The following is a 23471-nucleotide window of genomic DNA, read 5'->3' on the forward strand; positions in this document are numbered from 1 at the left end:
GCTGTGAGTTCCACATCTCTTATCTCCTGGGTTCCTCCACCCCCTGAGCTCTGGCTCAGGGTGGTGACAGTGACCTGGGCCTTGGGGACAGGCCTCACCTCCAGGACCTGTTCCCCATACACGTTTCCACCCAGCTCTACCTGGAGGGTGGCGGGAGGGCCGTTTGGGGGCTGACATGCAGTGACTAGGGGAGGAGAGGGAGTCGCCGTGGAGAAGCAGGTGCCTTCTCCCAGCAGCAGCCCAGGGTGGGGGAGGGGTGGGGGCCGAGACCCAGGCTGAGGCTCGGGGGCCCATCTGAGCATGTCGCCTGCTAAGAAGAGCGGAGGCGGGGGAGGGGAGGGCGGGGAGGTGAATAAATAATAGGAAATAAAACTTCATGAAGCAGAAAATAAAAGGCAGATTATACAGATGTGGCAATTTGAAGGATCATTGCCTCTGTCCTCTTTTTAACTGCTGCATCTGGAGTTTTGAAGCAGCTTATCCCCTCCCCTCCCTCTGTCGAGTCCCTGCCTGGCTGGAGGCCCCCAAGGGGCCAAGACACGCGAGGGGACAGCACCTCCAACACTTGGCCAGAGGTGGTGTTTCCCAGCACCACGTGCTGCCGCGCAGCCGGGGATGGGCCTGCGGGGCTGGGACACTGAGGGAAAGGGTGGCCTGGGTGTTTTGGGGTGAAGCCACCCCGAGTGAAGTGAGGTTGAGGTTCTCTGTGTGAGGAAGGGGAGGATTTGTGGATGAGGACAGGGCTTCCCAGGTGGTGCTAGTGGTAAAGAATCCTCCTGCCAATGCAGGAAACATAAAAGATGTGGGTTTGATCCCCGGGTCGGGAAGATCCCCTGGAGGAAGGCATGGCAACCCACTCCAATATTCATGCCTGGAGAATCCCATGGACAGAGGAGCCTGGAGGGCTACAGTCTATAGGGTTGCAAAGAGTCGGACACGACTGAAGTGACTTAGCACACTTGCGCACACAGGGTTGGTGACGGGGGGGGTTTGGACAGGTAGGGGTGGCAAGAAGGAGCCTGGATGATCAGAATCAGGGTGAGAATTTGGGTGGAGCCTGAGGAAGGGTACTCCTTGCAAAAAGGGGATTTGGGTGAGGTTTGGCTGGAGGGTGAGGTCTAAAACCTTTGTATCTTCTTGCAGGCAGCTTCTTTCTCGTCTTCATCAAAATTCATTTGTTAAGCCTCAATTTGACACTGTGCCAGGTGCTATATAAACAGACATGGTCCCTGCCCTTAAGGAATTTCCAACCTAAGACACACACACATGCCGACATTTTGTTTATTTTAAGTATTCATGCATTCCCCACCTTGTTCCAGAGAAGATCTGAGACAGCTCACAGTAACTGCATGCAATGAATCAGTCAAATACGAATAGGAAATAAAGCACTGGAACCACAGAAAATATAGACTGGGTAGAAGGATGGGTCCCGAACCGCAAACATGCCTAGAGTCTCTTGGCGGCCAAGCAAAAGTGCTGTCATAGTCACGTACTGAGTCTCATTCGTTCAATGAGGGAGTCAGCACCTCTCTGTGCATACACCTCCCTCCCTCACCGTCCGTGTCACATCAGATGGGGACAAAGAAATCAGAGAACCAGAAGCTTCTACCTGATCCCAAGGTGAGGCAAAGGCCCATCTGGCTCAAATCTCCCCATAATCCTGGTGTGTGGTCTTTCAAAGCAATGGACAACCTGTCACAGCATCACAGTTTAGGGGAGATGACCTCAAGTTCAATCTCACGGGTCATAAGTAACATTTACATAGAAATTTGGCTTCCCTGGCAGCTCAGTGGTAAAGAATCTGCCTGCCAATTTAGGAGATGCAGGTCCGATCCCTGGGTCAGGAAGATCCCCAGGAGGAGGAAATGGAAACCCACTCCAATATTCTTGCCTGGAGACTCCCATGGACAGGGGAGCCTGGTGGGGTATGGTCTTGGGGGTCACAAAGAGTCCTACATGATTGAGCATGCACACATGGCGGTGGGGGTAGGAACAGAAATTTACCATTTCCAGGAGGATTTATTGAGGGTCCATATCCCTACAGACAGAACTCCAGGTCTGCAATTCCAAAAAAATATTAGGGCTGAAAGCTTAGATTTGGAAGTCTTTCCCAGCAGTTACTCTGGTGCCCCTGAAGTCAGTGAGGCAAGATCTCTGAGGTTACACTTTGGGAAAAGGCTGAGTTCAAGGCTGGGGGCGGGGGCGATACAAGCAGAGGAAAGATGGAAAAGAACATGTAAGGAAGGAGAAGAAGAGCCAGGAGAATGTGGAGTACCGGAAGCCCAGGGCGGATAAAGTTTTGACATTTATAATTTTCAACACCAAGAGCCAGGCCTTGGACAAGGCCCTGCGATACGATGGAAAACAACCTGCATTGTTCCCGCCTTTGGGAGGTTCATGTTCCACTGCGAGCAGACAGACAGGAAAGACTGGAGAGGAGGGCAGGGGAGGGATGTAGAAACTTCGGCTTTGATGTAATAGGGAATAACTGGGGGAGGAGAACGCAAAGAAGGCTTCACAGAGGAAGTGGCATGTAGATGGCAGTGGATTTTTCCTCTTCCCAGTCCTAGCTCTCAGTATTTCTCAGCAGCTGGTCACAGCCCCCACCCTCTGAGTAGCATTGCCTCCACACCCCACCCCCAACTTGGAAGGAGGCCTCCGATTACCTTAAGTCCCTAGTGATTGGCTCAGAGGTGGGCACCTGGCCCAAGGTATGTTGCTCAAAGAGACCATACCCTGGACTTGAGTTTGACATTTCTGAGAAGCAGATATCCTCTGTGTGCTAGGTTTGTACCAAGAAGAGGGAGCCTTGGGAGTTCCTAGGGACCATCTTGGTCCATAAGTGTTGGTATCAAGAGGGTTGCTCCTGTCTCCCTCGACCTGGGAGGTGGAGCCCTGGACAAGAGAGAAATGGGTTCCTGGCTCAGTGCAGAACCTGACCCGGATTGTCAAATTACTCGAGCCAAATGATGTCTGTTTCTGCTAAAGTCCATCTGAGTTGACATCTGTCACTCACAATGTCCAGGCAGAGAGAGAGCCGAGTGCAGTGGCCCAGCCTTGGAGAAGGACCCCATGTTTGAGGGCAGAAGGTAAACTGGAGCCCAGAGGTGGGAGGGTGCCTGGGGAAGGCCGGCAAAGCCAGTGCTAATAGCTAACCGGGCTTCCTCCTGTGCCAGGCATTGTTCTGAGTTGTTTACGTGCATAATTTCACTTAAGGGCCCTGTGAGGTAAGTGGTGTTATTATCCCCATTTCATAGAGAAGCAAACCGAAGCACAAGAGGCTAAGCAAGTGGCCAGGTCACGCTGGGCCTCGTGTAGGGTCCACAGATCAAGGGGCAGATGGGGCCAAAGGTCACTGAGAGATGAAGGGCTGAGGAGGTTGAGAAGACTTTGGTGATGGAGGGTCATCAGTGGAGAGTGGTGGCTGGAGGCCAATGTGCCAGGTGTGAATGGAACCAGGTGAGGGAGCAAAACAGCTGGCAAAGACTACCCATCCGTCGGTCTCAGCTACAGGAAGCAGAGAGTCAAACACAGGCTTTTCTTTTTCCTTCTGATGGTGATTCTTCAAGTTGTTTACAAGGCAAGATAATGAAGGGGTAGAACATAGGCCCAAGACCCAGATGGGACCCCCAAGGGGGAGCTCTAAGGCAGGCAGAAAATTGGGGAGAGAGAGGGGATAGTCCCAGAAAGGCAAGGAGCACCCCTTCCATGGGAGACAGGGAACAGGTGGAGGTGGAGCCGCCAGTCAGATGCAGAATAGTTGGGGACAAAAGTGTTATTGTAAGGATGTGAGGGTTCAACTGTAAAGAAGGCTGGAGTGTCAAAGAAATGATGCTTTCAAACTGTGGTGCTGGAGAAGACTCTTGAGAGTCCCTTGGACAGCAAGGAGATGAAACCAGTCCATCCTAAAGGAAATCAGTCCTGAATATTCATTGGAAGGACTGATGCTGAAACTCCAATACTTTGGCCACCTGATGCAAAGAGCCGACTCATTGGAAAAGACCCTGATGCTGGGAAAGACTGAGGGCAGGAGAAGGGGACAACGGAGGATGAGATGGTTGGATGGCATCATCGACTCAATGAACATGAGTTTGAGCAAGCTCCAGGAGTTGGTGATGGACAGGGAAGCCTGGTGTGCTGCCATCCATGGGGTTGCAAGAGTTGGACATGACTTAGCTACTGAACAATAACAAAGGTGTTGGCAGAGTGGGTGATAAGGAGGGGCCATTACACAGAGTTTGACATTCAGTAAACCCCATAAATGAGCAGGGCAGCATGCAGGTTGGGGGAGGGGAACCGGAAGGGAGGAGAGGCCAGGTGTGAGAATGCCAGGTTGGCCCAAGGTTCCAGGTCATTCTCTCTGACCCTCTTTTCTTACAGAAAAGTTGCACACATAGTATAAACATCTCTAGGCCATTACCATTATCTACCCTATTCTAGGCTCACTCACTCAAGTTATTGCATCTTAAAGCCAAACTCCCAGGCTGTCTCCCAAGCCATGAGTTGGTCACTGTTCTGCTCAAAACTCACCCTTCTGAGCTGCCCACCAATTTTTATGATCTCCCATCCAAGTACTAACCAGGCCAAACCCTGCTTAGCTTCCGAGATCAGATGAGATCAGGTGTGTTCAGGATGGTACGACCATAGACACTAATTCCTTTATGACCTGGCCTGAGCCCACCCTGACCACTCTGTGTCTTACCCCATCCCCCCTCCAACCCTCCAGTGCAGCTCCTCCAACCCTGACAAAGCCCTCTTGTTTCCATCTGACTCTGAGCCCCGAAAGGAAATGACCCAGCCCTCAGGCCTTAGTGACCTTTAACTCCTCCCTGGTGCCCAGAAAACAACAAATAAATGAATATTAGCAGAAAGCCAGATAGAGCAGAGATGCTGAGAGACCGGGAATAGGTCGCACCGGGGTGTCACCTGGTTCATGGCAGTGAGCTGAGCTCCCTAGAAGGGAAAGGAGGCCCTGAGGACAGACTTCAGCCAGCCTTATGCAGTCTGAGCTGCTCACCAAGAACTCGTGTCCAGTCCCTTCCCCTGCAAAGGAATGGACCAGCCCATTCCCCTCCTGGGTGGGAAGGAAGAGGGTGGAGACAAGGTCAGTCTAGGCCTGTGGGGTTTGATCTGTTCCATACGCAGGACTGAGACGGAGTGAAAACTTGACTCATTTAGTTTTCACTGTTCTAGGTTCCCTGAGACAATTCTGTAGGGAATCCTAGGCTGTCCCGTATGACTCCAGAAACTTTCCTCTCCATCAGCAGCAAGAGGGTCTTCCCAGATGGCTCAGTGGGTAAAAAACTCGCCTGCAATGCAGGAGACACATCTCTAGGCCATTACCATTATCTACCCTATTCTAGGCTCACACACTCAAGTTATTGCATCTTGAAGCCAAACTCCCAGGCTGTCCCCCAAGCCATGAGTTGGTCACTCAGGACCACCATCAGGAGATGCAGGTTCGATCCCTGGGTTGGGAAGATCCTCTGGAGAAGGAAATGGCAATCCACTCCAGTATTCTTGCCTGGAAAATCCCATAGACAGAGGAGCCTGGCGGGTCACAGTCCATGGGGTCACAGAGAGTCAGACATGACTGGGCAAATAAGTACAAGCATTTCACTGAAGGAAGATGTCAAAGTACCAACCCCTTTGCCTTCCCAGATGGTGGGAGGCCTGGCCTGGTGGGAAGCCTGACCTGGGCCACTATGGCCCTAGGGAAATGGTAGAGCCTGGTTCTGGTGACTGCCAGGAGCACCCAACTCACTTCCTGTTCTCCTAGAGACACAGCTGCAGCTGGACACCTAGTGTTTGAGGCTTGGGAGATGCAAGCCCGCCGCCTAGTGGTCACATGTCATAACCGCAGCCTAACAGCCCGTCAAGCCTCCAGGCCAAACCCAGCGTGGGCAGCGCAGGACAGGGGGCACCCCAGCAGCCTGAGGCACCTGGCTTTGGAGACCTCCTGTGCCAAGGTGAAAGGGAGGTACAAGTTCTACAAGAGCAAAAAAGCATGGAAGCGTCACAGACATGCATGCATGCAAACAAACCTCTGCCTTTTATTCTGGTTTTGGAAATAAGGATACAGGTCAGTGAGGTCAAATAACCCACTCACGGCGGTTCAGCCTATAAGCATCACTTGTGGACCAAGTCACGTCCACATGGCGCTAGTCTACCACCCCAATCAAATGAGACAATTGGCCTCTGCCCATCAGAGTGGCCCATGCTGCTGCTACTGCTGCTAAGTCGCTTCAGTCGTGTCCGACTCTGTGAGACCCTATAGATGGCAGCCAACCAGGCTCCCCCATCCCTGGGATTCTTCAGACAAGAACACTTAAAAATACCCATTGGTGCCTCTGACCCAGACCTACTGGATCCAGATTCCTGGGCGTAGGATGGGAATGTCTCCAGTGCCACTCTATACTGCCAGTTGGGCACCAGAAAACAGGATGGTCCTCTCTTGGAGGCTAGGGACATGCTTGATTCATGCCTCAATCTCACAGTACTGGCCCATAAAGGTACTTAATATTATTGGAGAAATGAAAGAATGAACCATGAGTGGGTGAATCAATGATTCTGAGGTCCCCTCCCACTGCAACAGCCGGTGTGAGTCCTGCACACGATTAGCGTGCTGCACACACATTCACAGACGTGCACATGCACACACACACATACACAGACACACACATGCACACACATGGCGAAGGGAACCCAGCCTGCCACCCTCAGGCAGGTGCTAGAAGGTGGCCTCAGCTGCCCAGAGCTGCCTGCTCCTCCCAACCCCCCTCACTGGTACACACCTCCTTCTTCACTGGCCTGTATTTATTTTGCACCCATTGGGTACGACAGATAGACACTTGTTGGTGACCCTCAAGTGCCAGCCCCACCTGGTGGAGTTGCAGGCCCCAGTGTTTGTTACAAGCATGAAGGAGAAGGCAGGGCGGCAGGAAGGCTGGAGAGGCCGTGCGTGCGTCAGCCAGCAGGCGGGTGGCGAGAGGCCCCTTTTGGCAGGCAGCCGGCTCTCACACTTGGCTGAACAGAGACAATGGTGGCTGCTTGGCAGCCCAGCCTCCTTCCCACAGGCAGAGCCTCGGGTCCTCGAGTGTCCGGAGAACAGCCCAGCTGGGACGCAGCCAAAGGGAGCACAAGGGGCCTTCCCAGGGGGGTGGCAAGGGCCCCTGGGAGCAAGCTGGGGGAGGGAAGGGGTCCCTGAGTGAGTCGTGGAGCTTCCAGGGGAGGAGTGTGTGGGGACAGAGCCAGGCCTTTACCGCCCCTCACAACTCTCCAGAGCCCCCAGGGGACACGGCATGCGTCACCACCTCTTACCCTTAGCCTCCCCAAACCTGGAACACCTCCTTTCCTGCTCTGGGGAGGCAAAGGCCCTTGTTACAGGGCTCTCCACTGAACTCTGGGCGCCCCCTCCCCTTCCGGCCCTCACTGACCACCGTGGGTTTCACTCTGATGATCAGCCGTTGGCCATGGGAGGCTGGGCCTCTCTCATCTGCCCCCTATGTGTGCAGGATGTAGGGAAGACCAGACAAAGGCAGGGGGCCCCAGAGCCAGCCTCACTGAGCCCTTGAACTTGCCGAGTCTCTGCTCCTGCCCAGAAGGCTGTTCCCTGCAGTGGGCAGGGCCCAGCTGGGGTCTCCCAGGACCTCTTCCAGCAAGTCACCTGATTTCTAGAGCAAGACCGCTCCCAGTGCTACAGCTTCCTAGCCTGTCTGTGCCGAGGTCTCTGCTGCCCTGGTCTCTGTCCCCGAGGATGGGGGAGCTCGCAGAGCCTCTGACACTCAGACAGAGGGCTGAGCAACTCCCCAGGTCCAGGAAAGGTGTCCTCTATGGCTTCTGGAGGGATGGAGGGTGGAATGGGATGAACTGTGGGAGCTGAGTCAAGTCTTTGACCTCTGTCCTCTCTTGGGAGGAGCCAGGGTGGGGGCAACAGTATCAGGAGAACTCCAGTGTGGAGAGTGAGGGAGGGAAGGGGGGACCGCACTAGGGTATCCTTCCATGGGGAAGAGGCGGGGCCCCATCCTCAGCACGGACCCGCTGACATAAGGCTCTTCCTAGAGTTTCATCCCAAATCCACCACAGGCCCAGGCCACTGAGGGTAGTTGGTGAGGTGATCCCAGCTTCACAGTTGATTGCGGTTCCGTTTGGGGATGATCTTCCGGTAGGTTCTGCGCTCTGAGATGTTGCGCTTGACCTTGGCCGTGGTGGGGGCCTCATCCTGGTGCAGCGATGGGCTGGAGTGGGACTTCTTCAGGCTGGGCTTGGGCTCCTGCAGGCCTCCAGCTTCCCTCCCCAGCTGCTCCTCCCACAGGTCCAGGTCTTCTGACGGGCAGTGCAGACGGGCCACAAGCAGCTGCAGGTAGGTCTCATAGCGGGTTTTCTGGAACACATATGGGTCCCACTGCCTCAGCAACACCCCAGTTCCAGGTCAGGAGGGGGCTGGGATGGTGAGGGACAGACAGATCACACTGATGCTACAAGGATAGAGACTTCAGAAAAAGGGCTGGGCCAACAGCTAGCATTCACTTGAACAATGATCTCTGCAGATTCTGTCCTTCCCCAGGTGTCTTAGAGTTACACCCATCAGCCTGGCCCTGTTCGATACAGCCAACACTGCCTGGTGCTGTAACTAACATCTCTGGAGCATGTTACGTCGCTAAGACACTAAAAGATCCATAAGCTACTAGGCTAGAGATCTGTGCAGCACTGCACTCGAACAGCACACATCTGTACGCAGCCCTCATTGAGTCTGAACAGCATTTTAACAACTGGCATCTGGAGAGCATGGCGCTAACTACCCTCATCTGCTTAACACTGCTCGGCCCCGTAACTAGCATCCTTCAGACACAGTTCCCAGTTTACTCAGTGCTTTCCCACCCACTGGGTCCTCATCCACGCCCTGCGAGGCTGGGTGGGAGTCATCGCTGTGCTTTATAAAGAGGGAGGGTCAGTGTTAGTCGCTCAGTCGTGTCTGACTCTGTGACCCCATGGACTGTAGCCCGCCAGGCTCCTCTGTCCGTAAGATTCTCCAGGCAAGAATACTGGAGTGGGCTGTCATTTCTTTCTCCAGGCGATCTTTCTGCCCCAGGGACTTAACCCAGGTTCTCCTGCATTGCTGGCAGGTTCTTTACCATCTGAGCTACCAGGTAAGCCCACCAGGGAGGGTCAAGGCCTTGCTAAAGGTCCCAGTGAAAGGTTGGTCAGCGGTGGGGAATGGCTGGAGTGCTGCAGGCAGGGCTGGATCCTATCAGCCACCCCTGGGACCCTGGGGAAGTGGCATGCTCATGGCCATGGATACAGCCAATGCCCCAAGAGGAAGAGCTAGAAAAGGAGGCAGAGGATAGTGCATGGCTGGTGGGCACAGACAGGAGGTGACAATGACGCTTGCTCCCCTCTCCCCTCTTTGCCCCTGGGTGGCCTCTGCCCTCCTCTCTTGTCACACTGCCCCTCACCCACCCTCCTGCTGAATTTGGGGGCAGGATTGGGGGTGGGGTGAGGAAAATATTTCAGCATCAATCAGAGAGCTAATAAAGATCATTCCTTAGTTACGGCCATAAATGAGGCATGGATGTGATCAGGCCTCATGAAAGTATATCAGGTGTGAACAAGTTTAATCTCTCTGTGCCTCAGTTTCCTCATCTGTAAAATGAGGATTAGTGTCCTTACCCCAGAGCAGCTGGATGACTAAATAAGACAATCCATGCAACAAGCTTCAGAAATACTGACTATTATAATAGTACTAGGTAGGTATGAGGGGAAATAATTCTGTTAAAATATAGTTTTTCCAAGACTTCCCTGGCGGTCCAGTGGTTAAGACTCAGCACTCCCAATGCGGGGGTCATGGGTTGGATCCCTGGTCAGGAACTAAGCTCCCATGTGCCAAAAGGTGTGGCCAAGAAAATTATACACACACACACACACACATATACACGTATATATAGTGTATATATATAATAATTGGGCTTCCCAGGTGGCTCAGATGGTAAAGAATCTTTCTGCAAAGCAAGGGACCTGGACTTGATCCCTGGGTTGGCAAGATCCCCTGGAGAGGGGAATGGCAACCCACTCCAGTATCCTTGCCTGGAAATCTCATGGACAAGGGAGCCTGGCTGGGGGGCAAGACTGAGCAACACGCACGCACGCGCGCGCACACACACACACACACGCACACACGAGTGTTACCAGACAAGCAGCTGCTGTGTTCCAAGGACAAGAGGTGAAGTGGCCTGAGAGCACACAGACACACTCACTTGTGCAGGCGTGTGCACACATTCGTGTGTGTAGACCGTTCACACAGGGCTGGAGTTCTCACGCAAGCCCCTCCCCCTGCCCTGAGCGGCTGGGAGCCAAGCCTGCAGGGACAGCCACGGCCATGAGAGGGCGGCAGAGGGTCCAGGAGAAGGGCGAGACGGTGACCTCACCTCGTACTCCAAGTACTCCTTCCGCACGCGGTAGTCTTCCAGCTCGCGGCTGCGGCCTCGCCGCTCGGGTAAGTTCCTCTGTAGATCCAGCAGGTCGTCAGAGGCAGCGTCCAGGCAGTTCTCGTGGGATCGATGCTGCTCCTCCTGGGAGCGGGAGGCGGTGCGGGGAGCTGTTTCAAGCCCTCCCTCTCTGTCCCCACCATCCCGAGACCTCCCCTCTCTGTTCCTGAGCCCAGGAGTACAGCTCCATCCTGACCCAGGGGCCCAGATGTTCAGTCCAGCCCCTGTCCCCCACTTCCCCTAGGCCAGGTGCACAGCCTCTCATCTCCCTTCTAGTCCTCCAGGGTGTATCCCACCACCACATCCCGCTCCGCCCTCAGGATCAGGTCTTACCAAGGAGCCCTGGGTTGGGCCCACAGGCAGGATGGGCCGGACGAATTTGCGCTGGGAGCCCACCGCGGCAGGGAAAGGCGGAGCTGAGTGCGTGGCGGCGGCTAGGTTGATGCGCGCAATCCAGGAAGTCATCTCCTGGGCAGTGCTGTGGGCAGAGAGAACGGCCTGTCCCTTGGACCACAGAATGCTAGCCTATCCCCGCCCTCCAGCCTCTGGTGGTCAGCACAGGCACCTGGCTACAAAAGCCAGAAGTCCTGCCACTGGCTGAGGTGGTTGCCCCCAGCTGGTGGTTTTTCTCACCCAACAGAGGCAAATCTGGGAAAGCAATAGAGTTTATGTTTAGTTAGTCGTGTCCAACTCTGGGACCCCAAGGACTGTAGCCTGCCAGGCTCCTCTGTCCATGAGATTCTCCAGACAAGAATACTGGAGTGGGTTGCCATGCCCTTCTCCAGGAGCTCTTCCCGACCCAGGGATCGAACCCAACTCTCCTGCATTGGCAGGTGGGTCCTTTTCCACTGAGCCACCAGGGAAGCCCTGCTGCTGCTGCTGCTGCTGCTGCTGCTGCTGCTGCTGCTGCTGCTGCTGAGTCGCGTCAGTCGTGTCTGACTCTGTGCGACCCCAGAGACGGCAGCCCACCAGGCTCCCCCATCCCTGGGATTCTCCAGGCAAGAACACTGGAGTGGGTTGCCATTTCCTTCTCTAATGCATGAAAGTGAAAAGTGAAAGTGAAGTCGCTCAGTCGTGTCCGACTCTTAGCAACCCAGTGGACTGCAGCCCACCAGGCTCCTCCCTCCATGGGATTTTCCAGGCAGGAGTACTGGAGTGGGGTGCTATTGCCTTCTCCGCAGGGAAGCCCAATAGAGTTTATATCAAACGCCAAAAAATGATCAAGTGTTCGTGGCTTCCTGGAATCCTCTGGAACTGGGAGGCTTAGTCCAACTTTCAAGGAAAAGGCGGTCCCAGGGATGAAATGGGCTTAGGGCGGGGGATGGAAGCTGGAAGTTCCCCACTCCCCACACTTCATGTGTATCGGACCCACCAGTGACACATCTCAGGTCAAGCCTGCACCTCCCTCCAGGGTGGGGCCAGCACCCGTCAGAGGATGAGAGGTTCATAGGAGGAAAGCTGGGGCCTTGCTATCGCCCATCCCTGCCCCCGACTTACGGTGCCTGGAAGAGGTAGAGGCGCCAGTCGGCCGTGCGCAGCTGGAAGACATGTGGCTTCTTGGTGTAGTGGGTGGCGGGGGTGGCCAGTGAGTGGTGCACCCCCACCGGCTCATCCACCATCTGCCCCACCAAACTCTCCCCATCAAGGCCGTGGTCCTCTCCCTGCCACAGGGCAACAGAGGCTCAGAAAAGAGGTTTCCATCAGCTGCCCAACCTCCTACACTGCCCATCAGGGGTGGGGTGGGGACACCCGCCTTACCTTCAGGAAGTAGAGGACCATCCCTCGAAGTAAGGTGTGGAGCATCTTCCAGCCGCGCTTACCCCATGGCGCTACCCGGGAAGCAGAACACGAAGGTGGGTGATGATCCCCCCCACCACATCCAGACCCTCAGAGGCACACCATCTCACCACCTCCAGTCCCTCCCCAGGTGCACAGAAACACACAGAAGCACACCAACACAACAAAACACAACCGATCACAAGCAGGCAGTACTGTGTCTCACACACACGGGCAATCACGCTTAGATACCGAAACAGAGCTACTTACGAACAATAACACAAGTAGGTGCTCATCCAGTCCAGCCCCCCTCAAACACGCCCACCCACAAGCACAGCTCTTCTGGGACCTCTTTCTAGTTCCATCCAGAGAGACACAGGGGCTCAGAAGCTAGGGCTGAAGGCCTACCTCCCCATGGTCACCTCTTGGCCTTGCTCATGTGGCTTCTCACGACCAAATGCCAGTCCCCTAGCTGGTTACCACAGCCCCATCCATCTGGGACCCCATTCCTGCTCTGGTCATGTGGCTCCCTGCTCCAGAGCCCTCAACGGTCTGCAGGATGAAGCCCAGTGCACCTCGCGCCGTCTTTTCTCTCACACCCCACCCTGTGCTCTTTTCCTGGTGGGGATCTTTCTGCAAATAACGAGACCCTCTTTTCCTCCAAGGTTCAGCTCAGAGACCATCATGTCCCAGAAACCTTAACTATCCTGTCTCCTGCATTCTACCCCCAAACAAAAATAGAAGCCTCACCCTCCTCCACACCCCATACCCGATCGAGACCTCCCTGCACCATGCAGCTAGCTCTTCTGTTTATCCCAGACACTGCCTTGTTTGTCTAATTCCTACCTTAGCACAGAGGCCCAGGGGGCGGGGGATCCCTAGGTTTGTCTTGTCTCTGCATCACCTCCCCCACCCCAGCCCCGAGCTTACAGTCACTACTGAGGAAGGACCATAGGCTGCCCATCCTCCACCCATGCCGTCTCTCTGCACACCCACACACACATCGGCTCAGGACATCGTGTTCCTGGGCAGGGCGCTCTGCACACACTGGTAGACAGATGCACGACAGCAGGCAGACACTCACTCTTCTTGCCATCTGCATCCTGGTGCATCTTCCGGGCCAGGAAGCCCTGCTTGTAGGTGGGCACCGTGGGGTCCTGGGCCAGCTGAAGGAAAGGGTTACTCATCTTGCCAGCCGGCGGAGATGGCCGGGCCTTCTCGGGCCTGGCTGTGTCTTCTTCATCCCTGGGCATCAAAGAATCGGTCTGGGGTTGCTTGAATGGGCAGAGGCCACCAGGAGGCACCCCTGCCTCAGGACCCCACCCTCTCTCTTGCTGGGCAGCCACACCTCAGTACCCCTAAAAGAAGCCCTCCTTCAAGGTCAGCCCATCAGTTCCTATCATCCCCATGCCCTCATGGCCTCTGGCTCCTCCAGGTGTTACATGCCCCCCTGCATCCTCTCTGAGACCAGCCTGATGCCCTGCCTCTGACTCCACCCATGCAGAGGGGAGCACTGTCCAAGACCCTGAACTCTCCCATTGGGCTGGGCGGGAGGAAGGCGAGCAGGGGAGAGGGTGGGAAGGGAAGATGGGTCTCACTTACACGGCCCACTCGAGTTTCTCACTTCGGATAGACCAGTAGAGGGCCTGGAACAGAAACACAGGGGCCGGAGAGCCTCAGGCCAGGGGCCCATACTCTGGCAGAGGTAGGACGGGCATGCTGCCACCTCCATCCCAGTGTTGCTGCCCTTCTGCCCTGGGCAGCAAGAAACCCATGGATCCATGCATGCAGGCGACAATTTATCAGGCATTAGCCATGTGCCGGGCACTGTGCTGGGGGCTGGAGACACGAGGGTGAACAAACCAATCCCCATCCTTCCTTGAGCTTTTCTTTGTTTGTGCTCAGTGTGACCAACACTTTGTGACTCCAAGGACTCCAGCCTGATGTGTGTGTGTGCTTAGTCGCTCAGTTGGGTCCGACTCTTTGCGACCTGATGGAATGCAGCCCGCCAGGCCCCTTTGCCCATGGGGATTCTCCAAGCAATACTGGAGTGCGTTACTATGCCCTTCTCCAGGGGACCTTCCAAACCCAGGGATCAAACCCAGGTCTCCCACATTGCAGGCAGATTCTTTACTGTCTGAGTCATCAGACAAGCCCATAGCCTGCCAAGCTCCTCTGTCCGTAAGATTTGCCAGGCAACAATACTAGAGCAGGTAGCCATTTCCTCTCCAGGAGAGCTTCCCAACCCAACGATTAAACCCAGGTCTCCTGCATTGCAGGTGGATTCTTTACCATCTGAGCCAGTAGGGAAGCCCTTTCCTTGGACTTAGTAAGGCCTGAACTAGTTCCCTGAAGGGGAAATGAATCACCCACATACCATCCTGCCCAGAGGGATCTGAGGCAGTAGGAATGGCTCACTACAGAGCAGTCAGCATTTGGTGGGTGAATGAATAAATGAGATGCCATGACTTTGAAATGATATGTCTGAGAGTATGCATGTTCACGGGGCTGGTTGGCTGGCTTCTGGAGCTCTGGCCACACCTAGCGGTGGTGCCATGCAGATACTAAGTGTTCAGTTAATGTTTGCTGAATAGACAGGAGAATAAATACCGTGACTGCTTATAAAAGCAGGCTGCGTGCCAGGCCCTGGACTAAGCACTTGACCACCTTAATTTCATCATGGTAACAACCCTGCAAAATGGTTACTCACCCTGGGAGAACTTGCTTCGGCCAAAGTGTAAGCTGCCCAAGGCTAGAATTCAAACCCTGCAACCTCTGGCTCCTGAATCGTAGCTCCAGACTTTCACCACGTGAAGCTTTACACCAAGGACCAAAAAACCAGCGCTTCTCAGACTTTACAGGCCTAAGAGTCACCCAGAGGCATAACGGAACAATGTAGGGGCCTAGCCCGAGATTTGATTCAGTGGATCCAGGCCAGGGGGATGTGAATTCACACAAGCTGATACATTTCAACGGGACACTGACGCCGCAGGCTGGGCAGTATCACTTTTAGTTCCCTTCAGTAAAGAAGGCCTGTTCTGGGATTTCCCTGGCAGTCCAGTGGTTAAGACTCCATGCTCCCATTGCAGGGGGGACAGGTTCGATTCCTGGTCAGGGAACTAGATCTCACATGCCACAACTAGAAGATGTTGCTTATTGGTGACAAAGATCCAGTCAAATAAATAAACAAGGAATTATGTTTTTAAAAAGGCGTGTTGTCTCAAGGATGTCTTGGCAGAGCCAGGCCCGAGCTCATGTTCCCCTTGGGACAGTGAGCTGAGGCTCCAGGCCCCACGTGGACCCCGTGCCGTACCTTGAGCAGTTCTTTGGGGAAGTTTCCGCCATCCCGCAGGCCGTTCAGGTTGGTTATGAATTCCTGGCAGCTCATGCTCTTTCCAATGTTCTGTGGTCAGAAATGTGGAGAGGGGGGCAGCTGGCACACATGTCCCACTCCAGCAGCAAGACCCCTGGCTGGCCACCCTGAACCTCCCCTCCCCCAGGGCCCTCCGTGACCCCATCCCAGGCCTTGGTCATGGTTCCCCTCTCCCAAGACCCCCATAGGCTCTCACCTGTCCGTGCAGGTCCGTGTTAAGGAGCATGATGGCGCAGGTCAAGGTGTGCACGCAATCTGCCCCCGCGGAGAGAAAAGGCCGTTGGAGCTGGGACTCCTGCATTGCCTCTGTCTACCCTGGGTGGGGGGACCTCCCCAATGCTTCTGGGCCCCCACGGCCCCCCAGCACACTCCCACCAGTCACCACCCAGTGAACGGGCCCCTCCCTACCTACTGAGGAGAAAAGCCCGGGGTTGCAGTGATGGAAGCGCTTGGAGAACTGGTAGAGGATCCGCTCTCGTTCCTGGGTCTCCCCACTGAGCACCAGGGCCTGGAGGAAACCCCTGGAAGGAGGGCCCGTGTCCAGGCAGGGCCCAGCAGCCTGAGCTTGGGGCCAGCCAGAATCCAGCTTCTGCTGGTGGTGCTTTCTCCCTGTCCCCCGCCCCGCCGGCCATCCCTCCTCCCCAGAGAAGGCCCCCAGGTGTTACCGGAGCGCGCGGTCCAGGCTCTGGCCTCCGAACTGGAAGAAGGACAGGTACGCCTCAGCCACGGCCCTGCTGAAGTCATTGCTGCAGAAGGAAAGTGGGGATGAAGCCTGGGCGGGGACTGGCGGGCCTCCTGGGGCCTGACGGGGGCTGGGGGTGCGATCAAAGGAAAGGCACTGGCAGCCCCTGGGACCCCATTGGCGCTGAGCGGGAGGGACATGGGGTTGGGGTAGGGGAGGCAGGTGGCCAGGTCTGGCAGCTCTAGGCAGGGACTGAGGGTGGTCCAATGTGACTAAGAGAAAGAGACAGGCACAGCAAGGGTCTGGGGGTGAAGGGGAGAAGGGTGCAGCGGACAGGGCAGGAGTGAAGGCATGAGAGGTCAGCGGTGGCGGGACACGGGCAGCGGTCCTCCCCATCCTGACTAGACATCCAGCTTTGCTTGAGTTCGAAGCCCCTTACTTCTTCCTCAGGTAGGCGGCCACTTCAGACTTCCGGAAGCCCTCCAGGTGATAGAGGCGAGAGGCCAAGTTCCAGGCCACCTTGTCAGTCCTGACGCCATTCGCCAGCCTGTCTCCAGCTGGGGGCCTCTGGCCTTCCTCTGGGGGTTGCACTTGGGGCATAGGGCTCCCAGGAAGCCTGTGAAAGTCCATGAGTGTCCTCAGGCTCCCATTTGGGATGGAGACAAAGGGCTTCTGGGTCAGGTGTCCTTGAGGTCAGTTGGGGCAGTGGGGAGCAATACTGCTCAGAGTCCATGCTCAGGGCGGAAGCTGGGGCTACCTTCTACCCCCAGGGAAGAGTCTGTGTCACAGCCCGCCTGACCTGACCTGGGCACCAGGAGGGCCCAGTGTGGGCAGTATCCACAGCACTAGCAGGGGCTGGAGCCGAGCTTGGTGCCAGCGGATTCTCAGGTAAAGCATAGGGATGCACTGAGCCTAACTCCCACTGGGCGGCAGGTGCAGCCCTCTGAAGACCCTGTGGTACTGAATCCACCCAAGGAGGGGTGGGATTACCTCCCCAAACCCCAGCAGCCACCTGTGTCCCTCACCTCTCCTGTCCTCCCCATCAGGCCTCCTTGCCCCACTTTCCTGCCACCAGCTCCAGCCTCCACTCCTAGATCTGCAGCCAAGGATGGTGCAAGGATGAGGCAAGAACCGAAAACTAGACTGGCTTTAGGGATGGTGATAGCTGGGGTTGCCACAGAGGTGGTTTCAAACCCTTGCCCTCCTATATCAGCTGCTCTATCATATAGAAGGGTCTGACTGCAAGGGCTTGGATGGGGACCCACAAAGGTGCACAGGCCCAGGAGACCCCTGGGCAGACTCAGGGAACACTCAGAACCTCAGAAGTCACCAAGACCAATCTCCATCTAACTCCTGCATTGTCCCTGCAACACTGCAACCAAGTACTGGGCTATCCTTGTTATTATCATCCAGGTTGCTTCCCAGGTGGCTCAGTGGTAAAAAAAATCTGCCTGGGTCGGGAAGATCCCCTGGAGGAGGAAATGGCAACCCACTCCAGTATTCTTGCCTAGAAAATCCCATGGACAAGGGGAACCTGGGCGGGCTGCAGTCTATGGGGTTGCAAAGATTCAGACAAGACTAAGCGACTGAACACATGCGCGCACGCGTCATCCAGGTTACCATAGTTAGAGAGTTGCACAGGGAAGCAAAACTTATCACAACACGAAAGTGTTCACCAATGGACTATCCACTTATAAAATTTGGCTGGACTTAGTAGTCTTCTCCACGTAACACAATCGTATGTCTCTGCCCCCATCTGGGTCAGTGACTTTGCTTGTAACTTCTCCCTACTTCCTGAGGCTCATCTGCATCCAACAAGGCAAACATGATGGAAATCAACTGAAAAGTGACATTACAAATCTTGCCGAAAAAAACATAGGATGTTGTGAAGTCCATGAAAGTAATACTGGAAGATTCCAGGGGTCACTTGGGACGCCAGAGATAAGTACAGGAACAGGAAGGGTTATTCCAATGAACAACTGAGGAGGAGGAAGTAAAAATAATGACATGCTTGTCACATGTAAAGAGAACTACTTGGGGGACTTCCTGAGAGGTCCATCGGTTAAGACTCCACACTTCCAGTGCAGAGGGCACAGGTTCAATCCCTGCTCAAGGAACTATATCACACACGCCTTGTGGTACAGCCAAAAAAATGTAAACAGAACTACTTGGATAATCAGCTGAAGAAGCCCTCAAATACTTTTACCAACATGACCTAGTCAATTAGTGTTGTTACTAAAGTAACATCTAGATAGGGAGGCACTTTGAGGGAAAAAAAAAAAAAACCCACAAAGCAAATATAATCTGTTATGGAACTGTATACTTTAAATGGATGGATTGTATGATATGTGAATTATATCTCAATAAAGCTGTTAATAATCTTCCTGACCCAGGGATTGAACCTGGGTCTCCTGCACTGCAGGCAGATTCTTGACCATCTGAGCCACCAGGGAAGCCCAAAATAAAGTAATAAATAGACCCTTATGACCTTACTGTGAAAGTTAAAGATGAATGAATGCCATCTCACTGGGCCAGCAAATGAGGCTAGGAAAATGAACTTCCTATATTGTATTAAATATAAGATTAAATAAATTTATTTCTGTAATATTTAGTGTGGTTTACCAAGAAAAACATCAGTTAAACCTTTTTCATTATCTATTATGAAAGTATGGCTTGCATTTTAGGTAGATTTACTTTTATTTGGGGTTGAATTAAGGCTAATTTCTGGTACAATGAACACTCTCTTTTTAGATACTGAGAGACTCTTCTGATTACTCTGAACATCTCTAGAGACCGTGTAGATTTCTAGCAGTGGAAGAAAGATGCTTCTTTGGTTTCTGATATTGCCTGAGGTTCATCATCACACAATGACATTTAGATCGGAGTAGAGTTAACCTTCCAGTCAGTGTAACACCTACCAGTTAGTGTAACACTTAAACCATTACTGGTGTTCCCTGATCTCTTTCACCTGACCTCAATTTGGCCAACAAAATCCCTTTCCCATGGAGAGATCCTAGAGGCTGACAGGCTTCACGCAGTATCCTTGGAGCAGGAGGACATTTAGGTGGATTTCCAGGTGGCCTATTCCTACCTCGGCTCACAGTTCTGGGGTCATTCAATCCTGCTATGGACCCCAAGATCCACCATTCCTTTGGTACCAATCAAACCTCCCCCTGCTACTCTGTGAGGGAGAGAGATCTGAGTCAGCACTCTGGGCCTCCCAGTCACATCTGCAAATTCACAGTAGCATGTAACCCCCATACCACTAGCTCTGACCTTCCCTCCTCCCAGACCTGCCTAGCATGACCCCCATTTTTTGTACACATGGTCCTGGTCAGGTTCACTGCACAAGCCCCTGGTGGTCTCCTGCTGTCTGGTAGTGGACATTTCTCCCTGGCTGTCCCTTGGCACATGCAAGTTCTACCCTTTGAGTACGACCATCCACTCTCTGGTTTCTTGCGCTTCCAAACCCCCCACTCTATAATCCCGGCTTACATACGTCTATGCTAGGTCCCAGTGTGCGTTTCTCATGTCACCTCACACAGAAAGGCCAGATGGTCAGAAAGGCCATCATCAAAAAGTCTACACAGGTCAGAAAGGCCATCATCAAAAAGTCTACACAGGTCAGAAAGGCCATCATCAAAAAGTTTACAAACAATACATGCTGGAGAGGATATGGAGAAAAAGGAACCCTCCAACACTGTTGCTGGGAATGTAAATTGGTGCAGCCACTATGGAGAACAGTATGGAGTTTTCTTAAAAACCTAAATATAGAGCTACCATATGATCCATCAATCCCAGTCCTAGGCATAGATTTAGAGAAAGCCATAATTCAAAAGGATATATGCACCCCAATGTTCACCGCAGCACTATTTACAATAGCCAAGACATGGAAGCAACCTAAATGTCCACTGATGGATGGATAAAGAAGATATGGTATACACATACATACACATACACACAATGGAATATTTCTCAGCCATACAAAAGAATAAAATAAGCCATTTGCAGCAACGTGGATGGACCTAGAGATTATCATACTGAGTGAAGTCAGACAACTATTGTATGCTACAACTTATATATGAAGTCTAAAAAAAAAAAAAAAGATACAAATGAATTTACTCATAAAACAGAAATGGAAAAAAACTTATGGTTACCAAATGGGAAAGAGGGGTAAGAATAAATGAGGAGTTTGGAATTAACATATACACACTATTATATATAAAACAGATAACCAATAAGGACCTACTGTAATAGCACAGGAAACTATTCTTCGTATTTTATAATAACCTATAAGGGAAAAGAATCAGAGTGGGTATTCTTAAATGCCTATATAACTAGGAGGCAGAGGGCGGTTAGAATGACACTTACGATTTTGCAGAAGTCAGGCAAGCGTCAGGCTGGCTGGCTCCGGCCTCTGCAGTCCTGGCGGGGCTTAACTTTACTTCCTTCCCTTGGGTTGGGGCCTCTCCTGCCTCCTCTTTTTCCAGGGAACCTGGCTCTGCCCCATCTGTCTCCAGGAATGAAGGGCTTGGAGCATCTAGTGTCCACTTGGGAAGAACACTGCCTGGGGGGTGGCCCTGCAGTCGCAGGCTGCCTTCCCGGGAGGAGACAGGGCTGGGCAGGGAGCTGGGGCCTCTGACCCCAGACTCAGGGCTGCTCGGCTCCGGCGAAGAGGCTGGGCTCCCCCAGGGGTGGCCAGGGGCCACGGTGCAGGGAGCAGACTCCTGGACACACTCTGTATCCCTGTCACCTGAGAAAGAGCATGGAATGAAGCTGGCATGGGGTGAGGGGCAGGCTGCGGGCCAAGGGGCCTGGCAGAGCCAGGGAACAGCCTGGGCTGTCATCGCTAGCTGGTCCCCCCTCCCCTACCCCCCCGGGCTCCTCCCTGAAACTGCACATTCTGTCCCTGGTCATGAGGCAGTGACCTCCCACACATGGGGCAGCAGGCAGAGAACTCCAGCCCCAAGGCAACCAGGGGTTCAAGGTTGCTAAACCATGAAGATCCAGGAATCCAAAAGGCTGGCTGTTTTGTTGTTCAGTCGTTAAGTCGTGTCTGTCTCTTTGCGTCCCCATGGACTGTAGCACGCCAGGCTTCCCTGTCCTTCACCATCTCCCGGAGCTTGCTCAGACTCATGTCCATTGAGTTGGTGATGCCATTCAACCAACTCATCCTCTATCATCCCCTTCTCCTACCTTCAATCTTTCCCAGCTTCAGGATCTTTTGCACATTTCATCATTTACTCTATGAGATGGTATTTTACTTATTTATTAAAAAATTTTTTATTCTTCATTTACTCTATGAGCATTTTTTTTTAAATTTTAGTCTTCATTTACTCCAAGAGATGAGTATTTCATTATGAATTTTTTAAAATTTACTTTTAATTGGAATATATGGGGGTGGCAGGGGATGAGATGGTTAGATAAGCATCACTGACTCAGAGCACACGAATGTGAGCAAACCCCAGGAGACAGTGAAGGACAGGGAAGCCTGGCGTGTTGCAGTTCGTGGGACGGCAGAGTCAGACACAACTTAGCGACTGAACAATTGCTTTACAATGCTGTGTTGGTTTCTGCCGTCCAAGAACACGAATCAGTAGGTATACATATGTCCCCTCCCTCTTGAAACTCCCTCCCACTCCCCACCCCATGCTGTCCCTCTCGTTGTCACAGAGCACTGGGTTGAGCTCCCTGTGTTAGTCAGCAACTTCCCTTTAGCAGAGACGGTTATTTTTAAACCCACTGTATTGATGAGGTTACAGAGGCAGACACAGAGTTTAACCCCAAGTCTGTCTGGTTCTAATACAATACAAGGGGACTCCTTACTGACATCCTGGGATCCAAGAATGGCCTTTGTCCCCACTCCCAATCAAGCCCTCAACCACTTGATTTCCCAGACTCCACACTGGATCTCACCTCTGTCCTGGGAGCTAAGAGGCCCTGGAGGCCAGGAAGGAATGACCTTGGTTGGCCAGCCCTGGGTGCTGGGCCCGACCTGTTGAGAAAGATAGAGGTACACCCATAAGGCCTGGAGACGCTGGGAGGCGTAGGGGGCAGTGCAGGAAGGGGAAGATGGGGAGGGTAGCAGGACTATAAGTATACAGGGCCCTCCCTCCCAGCTGTCCTCCCCCATCCCAGGCCCCACTCCCTGATCTGGGCCTCAGATCAGTTATGGGCACCCCGGATGGGACCCACATCCTAGGTGGGCTGGTGCTGGGCCCCAGAAATCACGGGGCTCATGTTCCCTCTTTAGAGCTGGAAAAGGTGAGGCCCAGAGAGGGGAAGTGACTTGCCCAAGGCTGCACTGGATGTGTGGCAGGGCTGCCGTTATATTCCACATGTTCCGTCTCCCAGCTCAGAGTTTTGTCCACACAGGATGCTGCGGGCAAGGCAGGGTCAAGGCTGTCTCTCTGAGAACTCTTAAGGAAGAAAAGGAGGAGAGATTTGCCCCAGGGAAACTGCTTCCAGAGCTTCTCCCACATCCCTCTGGCCTCAGGGCCTCATCCATGCTCACTGATTTCTAGCCATCTCTGCTCTGTCTGCTCAGGATGGGCCCTGCTTCCCATGGCCCTGCTCAATGAGAGGCTGTGCTGGAGGGAAGGTCAACAGCCCCCAGACACTGCGCTGGGCTCTGTCATCCCAGATAAGAGCAAACTGCCAGCTCCCAGGACAGGGCTCCCAGGCCTCCCTCTGAGGACCTCAGGGGGCCTGGAGCAACCAGGTTCTAGAACACATGTCACAAAACAGAACCACAACCGCCCGCAACTCCACCCCAGCCTGTGGGTGGAGGGGCCTTGGCAGTGTTCACAATTCCTCAGATCTTGGGGTCAGAGCTCTTCCCCATTGTTCTCTGGGATCACAGAGATTAGAACGTTACAGCCTGGCTCTGCCATCTTGAGTCTCCTTATCTCTTAAGCAGAGGCCTCCCTGGGGGAAAAAAGTGCTCACATAACTTGTCCCCGTAACTTATGCTAGTTGGTATCAAGGACCTCTGCCATTGTCCTGAGGGCCTGAGCTTGTGAAACTGAATTCGATGAAAGATGCTAAAAGTAACAAAATGCTGCAATCTTTCCCAAACAGAGAGGACTCTTAGAGGAGACATCGCCCCAGCCGGAGAAGAGGTCACCCCTGCAGGTTGACCCCTGCCCTGTTACAG

General features: G+C 53.6%; 1 protein-coding gene across 9 annotated transcripts in view; it reads right to left on the bottom strand.

Annotated features, from left to right (window-relative positions):
* Nucleotides 1–1267: 1267 nt before the first annotated feature.
* Nucleotides 1268–23471, bottom strand: part of PSD4 (pleckstrin and Sec7 domain containing 4) — a 50195-nt gene continuing 27991 nt past the window's right edge. For all 9 annotated transcript variants that reach the window (XM_060412117.1, XM_042246079.2, XM_027966765.3 and 6 more), the window contains 15 exons: nt 22609–22734; nt 22232–22310; nt 20687–21068; nt 16755–16931; nt 16299–16379; nt 16042–16154; nt 15830–15888; nt 15574–15663; nt 13863–13906; nt 13345–13505; nt 12243–12313; nt 11982–12145; nt 10818–10962; nt 10425–10568; nt 1268–8383 (listed from right to left, as the gene is read on the bottom strand). In XM_060412117.1, the coding sequence (XP_060268100.1) occupies nt 8126–8383; nt 10425–10568; nt 10818–10962; nt 11982–12145; nt 12243–12313; nt 13345–13505; nt 13863–13906; nt 15574–15663; nt 15830–15888; nt 16042–16154; nt 16299–16379; nt 16755–16931; nt 20687–21068; nt 22232–22310; nt 22609–22734 (2094 nt within the window). In that variant the 3' untranslated portion in view covers nt 1268–8125. The remainder of the gene's footprint in view (nt 8384–10424; nt 10569–10817; nt 10963–11981; nt 12146–12242; nt 12314–13344; nt 13506–13862; nt 13907–15573; nt 15664–15829; nt 15889–16041; nt 16155–16298; nt 16380–16754; nt 16932–20686; nt 21069–22231; nt 22311–22608; nt 22735–23471) is intronic.

This window comes from Ovis aries, chromosome 3, assembly GCF_016772045.2.
Source record: "Ovis aries strain OAR_USU_Benz2616 breed Rambouillet chromosome 3, ARS-UI_Ramb_v3.0, whole genome shotgun sequence".
In the NCBI taxonomy this organism is placed as follows: Eukaryota; Metazoa; Chordata; class Mammalia; order Artiodactyla; family Bovidae; genus Ovis; species Ovis aries.